The 6,690-nt window shown below is 49.2% G+C and overlaps 2 protein-coding genes across 2 annotated transcripts; both read right to left on the bottom strand.

Moving 5' to 3' along the window:
• Positions 1–820: 820 nt before the first annotated feature.
• Positions 821–1,147, bottom strand: LOC149390154 (uncharacterized). The gene has a single exon (XM_089619680.1). It carries the CDS (start codon positions 1,145–1,147, stop codon positions 821–823), a length of 327 nt encoding a protein of 108 aa, XP_089475806.1.
• Positions 1,148–2,969: 1,822 nt separating this feature from the next.
• LOC149390155 (uncharacterized) lies at positions 2,970–3,758 on the bottom strand. Its single transcript, XM_089619681.1, has one exon. It carries the CDS (start codon positions 3,756–3,758, stop codon positions 2,970–2,972), a length of 789 nt encoding a protein of 262 aa, XP_089475807.1.
• Between the last annotated feature and the right edge of the window lie 2,932 nt (positions 3,759–6,690).

The raw sequence follows: 6,690 nt of genomic DNA on the forward strand, positions 1-6,690 counted from the left end.
GAGACCACTTGGTCCGGCCTTGGGTCTAACTGTCTACGACTCCTAAATCGTTGTCCGAAAAACTGCGACAATAGTATGTCTCATTTCAGGATTAAGGTAAGCACGATGCAATTCATACGTAGTGACTTCGAGACATAAGAGGTTAAATGGTTTGTTCTTATCTTGTCTCTAGAAGTGCACTGGTCAATTCAGTACCTTCGGAAGATACCTAGAAGAACTATAGAGTCTCCAACTCTCAATGCCCCATAACCAGACATCATAGATTCTCCTAACAATCATACTGAGGTCAATAGTCCTTTGACCCTTAGATTGCGAATATATCGTTTTAAGCAAACTACGAAGAGTTTGTTCATGCAAATCTACATTTGTCTCTTCGTAAGTTGTTTAGTTTGTTTATGGACTAAAGACTAATGTTTTATCATAAAGCTTCAAACAGACAAGGAGTAATGAATGAACGTTTCAACTTTTTATTAATGAATAAGCAATTACAAGCAAGAGACTTCATGAGACTTTATTACATCAAATGCACAATGTAAAGACTACAACTCTTCGTGTGGGCACCATTGACAACAAACTCTTCAGCGGGTCTTTTTATGTTGGGTGCGTGGCGGTTGAATTGGTTGCAGCGGTGCGAATGTGCTTCGCAATCTGCCAGCATGGTCGACCAAAAGTAGCCTTGCCTTTTTATTTTGACGGCGAGTGCTTTGCCCCCTGTGTGGCTTCCGCACTCTCCCTCGTGTATGTCTTCCAGGATTCGTTTTGACTCGTCCGTGCCGACGCACTTGAGGTATGGTCTTGCGAAGCTTCTTTTAAATAGATTTCAGTCTATTACGCAGAATCTCGCACTCCTTAGTATCAGCTTTCGGTTTGCCATCTTGTCGGACGGGACTGTACCAGTCGTGATGTAATGTATGATTTCATCCCTCCAATCCTCCTCTTCCATAGCTATTACTGCCGTGATAGTGATGGCTATGGAAGGTTGTTTGATTGTCTTGACTGGTATTACCCTTTTGTGGTCCAGGTCCGAAGTAGATGCCAATGTAGCTAGTGCGTCTGCAGAGGTGTTTTCGCCCCTGGGAATTCGTGTAAGGGAAAATTGCTTGAATTTCTCCGCAAGGTCTTTCACGACCTTTGAATAGGCTTCCATCCGCTCATCCCTTATTTCTTACTCGCCGGAATATTGGTTTGCTACGAGCTGTGAGTCGCAATAAGCATGCATTTGCTTTGCTCCCACGGCTGTAACCAATCTTAGTCCGACTATCAGCGCCTCATATTCGGCTTCGTTGTTGGATGCAACGAAGTCGATTCTGAATGATTGTTCGATGACCTCGCCGTGGGGCGATATCAGATGTATTCCTACCCCTGCCCCTTGTTTTGATGATGCGCCATCCACTTTCAGTGTCCAAGTGCCATCATCTTCGGTCACGGCTGGGTCCTCTCTCGGGAGTTCGATGAGGAAATCCGCTAAAACTTGAGATTTAGCGCAAGTCCTGATTCGATACTCAATGTCGTACTCGCTTAGTTCTACTGCCCATTTGGTCAGTCTCCCTGACTGGTTGGGGCTGTGTAGAAAACTTCTTAGCGGTTGGGTCGTCATCACTATTATGGAATGGGATTGGAAATATGGCCGGAGTTTTCGTGCTGTGGAAACTACGGCTAATGCCAATTTTTCCATGATAGGATATCGAGTTTCGGCGTCGACTAACGACTTGCTTACATAAAATATGGGTCGTTGGTCCCCTTGCTCTTCCCTAACGAGCACTCCACTGACCGCTGCCTGAGAGACGACAACATACAGGTAGAGAGGTTCCCATGTGACAGGTTTTGCTAAAATTGGGGGTGTCGCCAGGTACGCTTTCAGTTCTTTGAATGCCTCCTCGCATTTCTCGTTCCATTCAAGTTTTTTGTTTCCTTTTAGGAGTCGATAGAACGGGAGGCATTTATTAGAGGATCGAGAGATGAAGCGATTGAGGGCGGCAATGCGGCCTGTCAGTCGTTGCACTTCTTGCCTATTGCGTGGCGATGGCATTTCCCTTAGGGCATTTAGTTGGTCTGGGTTCGCTTCAATTCCACGTTGGGTGACTAGATACCCGAGGAATTTCCCAAATGATACCCCAAAGGAGCATTTAGCAGGGTTCAACTTCATTTGGTATTCATTTAATACCTCGAAGCATTCCTGCAAGTGCCCTACATGATCACAATCTCTTAGGGACTTGACGAGCATGTCATCAATGTACACCTTCATTGTTTTTCCTATTTTTTCTTTGAACATTTCGTTGACTAGCCTTTGATAGGTTGCGCCAGCGTTTTTCAGTCCAAATGGCATGACCTTGTAGCAATAAGTGCCTCGGTCAGTTATGAAAGCCGTTTTTTCTTGATCGTCTGGATGCATTAGGATCTGGTTGTATCCTGAGAACGCATCCATGAACGAGAGCATCTTATGTCCCGCGGTTACCTCCACCAACTGGTCGATGTGTGGCAAGGGGAAGCTTTCTTTAGGGCATGCCTTGTTCAAGTCAGTGAAGTCGATACACACCCTCCATTTTCCATTTTTCTCTTTCACGACGACGGTGTTTGCCAACCAGTCCGGATATTTGACTTCGCGGATTGAATTAGCCTTAAGGAGTATTTCGACTTCATCGTTAATTATTGATGCCCTGTCGGGACCAAGTTTACGCCTTTTCTGCTTTACTGGCTTGAAACTTGGGTCTACGTCAAGTTGATGGGATGTAACGTCGATACTAATCCCTGGCATATCTTCTGTTGTCCAGGCGAAGGTAGATTTGTTTCGTTTCAGGAAACAAATCACTTCTCGTCGTATGCCCCCCGTTAAGTTCTGCTCCGATTCCTACACACTTGGAGGGGTCGAGACCATCGAGCTGTATTTGTACTGTCATTTCAGTACTCGGGGAGTCCAGTTCTTCCAGCTTAGAGCCTTCATTTTCTGTCGGCTCTTTATTCGTTAATTGCTATTGCTTCTCACTAGTTTCTATAACATTTTGCTTGTGGTTAGTGAGGTAGCAGCTACGGGAAGTTGCCTGGTTACCTCTTATCTCACCTACCCCTTCAGGCGTAGGGAACCAGATACATTGATGGTAGGTAGAGGGGACGGCCCTCATCCAATGTATCCATGGTCGCCCCAAGATGATATTGTAAGGGGAAAGGCATTCCAAAACCTGGAATTCGACTATCTTATTTATCCCATTGGTCTTTACGGGTAGCTTGATAGTCCCTATTGATGGAGTGGTCGACCCGTTGAAGCCTGTCAGTTGGGTCTGCTCTTTCTCGATCTCAGATTCTTCGATTCCCATTCTTTTAAGGGTATCTTTGAAAATTAGATCTACAGAGCTTCCTCCGTCAATTAGGACTCGGGTGACTTCGCAATTTGACACGTCGATTGTTACTACGAGCGCGTCGTCATGCTGGTCTGCTGCCCCGATGGCTTCCCTTTCGGAGAACGAGATTTGAACATCCTGCTCCTCTCCGATCTTGATGGTCTTATTCATCAGTTGACGCTGATGAGCTTTTATCGAATTGACTGAGCTTTTGCAAAACTTCGATCCGCCCATAATGAAGTCGACTCGGTGTTTTTCCGCGGTCGGTGGGGACTCCGGCTCCCCTTCTTCAATAGGCCTAGATCTCTTTGGTGAAGGATTGCCTCTGCCGCGGTTGTTAAAAACCTTCTTTTTGGGTGGGGGACCCAAGTCGATGTTTTTCAATTCTCCCTTTGCATATTTTTCGGCCAGTACTTTGCGCATAGTTTCGCAATTTATTGTGGCGTGGCCGGTGGCTTGATGGAAGTCACAGAACGCGTTTGGATCCCTAGTCCATTTTTTTGCCTGGGGACCTCCCTCCTTGCTCTCTTCCCCTATGTTGAAAGCGAAACCCGGAGGGGTGTGCTGCTTCCTAGCCTGTGGTCCGACCTCATGGGGGTTGGGCCTCCGGGGATTGTTCCCAGCGCTTACGGGGCGTACCCATGTGTTAGCATGGGGTTTCTTTTCGGCCACGCGCTATTTTGCCAAGAGGGCAAACTCCTCCTCGGCTTTGGCGTAGTTCGCAGCTTTGTGGATCGCGTCTTCTAGTGACAGGGGCCGGTTCACAGTCATTTCCAATTTGAACCTTGATTCGTGCCACAGTCCGTTCCTCAGAGAGGTTATGGCTGATTCGGGGTCGACATTGGAAATTTTCGAGAGGACGTCCTTATAACGGATCATATAATCCTTTAAGGACTCATTTTCCTTCTGTTGAACCCCCCGCAGGTCCGCTATCGTGAGCTCATCTACAACGAACATCGAGTAATGTTTTAGGAAAGCTGCCGACAGTTTGGCGAAGCTATCAATGGAGTTCGGCTCGAGTCTGGAGAACCATTCTAAAGCGGCTCCAAACAAGCTTTCAGCGAACAACTGGCAATACCCTGTCTCTTGTTGTCCCTCTGTCAGCATAGCTCGCCCCATCGCAATCCTGAAAGACAGGATGTATCCCTTCGGGTTCGAGGTCCCGTTATACCGCGGGAGTCGAACTTTCCCGGCATCCCCAATAAAGACGTCGGTTATATTAGTTGCGAAAGGGGTTCTTCCCGTTTCGGCGACAAGTCGGTCTATATCTGTGGCCGAGCTGGTCGCACTGTGGAATTTTGAGCGGACAGCTTTTAGCTCGGCTGTCACCGACTCTTTGAACTTTTCGAATTCGGTCGTGCTGGGTTCGCCCTCTTGAAAGTGGCGAAGTCCCGTGCGCACTGGCGTGACTGTACTGACTTCGTCCCGATTGATATGCGTCTGGTTCTGCCCGCCAAAATATTGGGGGGTGAACATCTGGAAAGTTGTTGCTGGGCGAGGTCTGAAATCTTCCGGAAAAGATCCTTGAGGTGCGCCCGCTGGCGGGGGTGGAGGCAGTCCCTCCGGATCGATCGTGGCTTCTGTGGTGACCTCTTCCGTTCCCCCTCCGAGCTGCGAGCTCGAACCCGGAGGTAGGTCCGTGCCCTGAGAAACTTGGATCCCGGTGAAATCTAGACGGACTTCGGGACGAAGAGCCCGGCTCACTTGCGCGGCTGACGCCACGTTACGAGCGGACTCTGAGGCGGTCACTTCGCCGGATCCCGGCTGTTGACTCGGAGTATTTTTAGGGGTCAGGAGGGAATCCAGCCGGGTGTTGAGGCTCCGGTTGGTTTCCTCTTGACTTTCAATTTTTTTGTTAAGCATATCCATGATTGCCCTGATCCCCGGAGGGATTTCCTCTCCCGATTCGTAGTGAGTTGAGGTGGAAGACATGATATTATTTTTCTGGCGAATTTTCTCCTTTCGAGGTTAGTCTTTCTGGTTTCCCACAGACGGCGCCAAATTGTTGATGTCGATTTCTACAATCTCAAATTATAATATAGTTTATATATTTGATTTATAATAAGTATGGGTTTCAAGAGACGTCGTATAAGAAGCAAAAGAAATTTCAAAGAAATGAACCGAAAATAAATATAAATGCTCGAAGCTTTTATTAATAATTGAATAAATTACAGACCGGAAGGAGGCGAAGTGCCGAACTTGATAAGGACGAACTCAAAGTAATAAAGTAATGAATGATTGAAAGTAATTCGTTAGCTTCCGTGTGTGAATTTTGACATATCAGCTTCTATTTATAGTCGAGGTTGGCCTGCAGAAGCGGACACGTGTTCGTCAGTTCGGCTCCGTCGCGTTGCTTAGTCCAAGCTATCCCAGGTCCGGTCTTCGCGGCGAGGTTGTTACCGGTCCATTCCGGCCCGGTACGGCAACGACAACATATGGCGGCTTCCCCGAGTCTTTCCCGGCGCACGGCCACCTCAGAGCCGGCCATGGCCGAGTCAGAACCGACCATGGCCTCCATGGCCGAGCCAGAGCCGGCCATGGCCTCCACGGCCGAGTCAGAGCCGGCCATGGCCTCCATGGCCAAGTCAGAGCCGGCCATGGCCGAGTCAGAGCCGGCCATGGCCGAGTCAGAGCCGGCCATGGCCTCCATGGCCGAGTCAGAGCCGGCCATGGCCTCCACGGCCGAGTCAGAGCCGGCCATGGCTGAGTCAGAGCCGGCCATGGCCTCCACGGCCGAGTCAGAGCCGGCCATGGCCGGGTCAGAGGCAGCCCTCGGTCAAGGGGTTGTTCATGACGCTCCTTGGTTGCCTATAAATATAGGGGTCTCTCCCCTAGTCCAGGTAATCCATTCTTGAGTACTGAAACGCTGTCGAACTCGTACCTCGCTCGTTTCTCTCAAGTCTCGGCCTCTAAACACCCCTAAAACCTCTATACTCCACCTCAATCCCACTAATGTTGAGCGTCGGAGAGGTAAACAGGGGCACCCCCCTGTTTCCCCTTTGTAGTTCACAATCTCTTGTTTGCTTTTCAGGTATCAAGACGAGGTGAGCTTCACCCACAGCTAAGGGACGACTTGGGATACCAAGTCCGACACGCTCGAGCCGGGGTGAGACCACTTGGTCCGGCCTTGGGTTTAACCACTCCGTGACAACATTTTGGCGCTAGAGGAAGGGGATCTCTCGACCTTGGAAATACATCCCCTCTACCAGTCTTCTTCTCGCTTCTACGACTCTCGAGAGATGAGTCGTAGCCCTGCCACCTCCGTGGGCGCCCGAGCGACTAGCTCAAGGCGCGACCTCCAAAGCTCTGCGCACCGTCCCGAAGGGCAACCTCGTGATAACGAGAGCCAGCCCCG

This window comes from Urtica dioica, chromosome 7 (genome assembly GCF_054948205.1).
Source record: "Urtica dioica subsp. dioica isolate 48M chromosome 7, U.dioica_male_clone48M_v1_H2, whole genome shotgun sequence".
Lineage (NCBI taxonomy): Eukaryota > Viridiplantae > Streptophyta > Magnoliopsida > Rosales > Urticaceae > Urtica > Urtica dioica.

Bases quoted from the DNA above. Each gene is read 5' to 3' on its own strand.
- LOC149390154 (XM_089619680.1), bottom strand. From the start codon at position 1,147: ATGGAAGCCTATTCAAAGGTCGTGAAAGACCTTGCGGAGAAATTCAAG.
- LOC149390155 (XM_089619681.1), bottom strand. From the start codon at position 3,758: ATGCGCAAAGTACTGGCCGAAAAATATGCAAAGGGAGAATTGAAAAAC.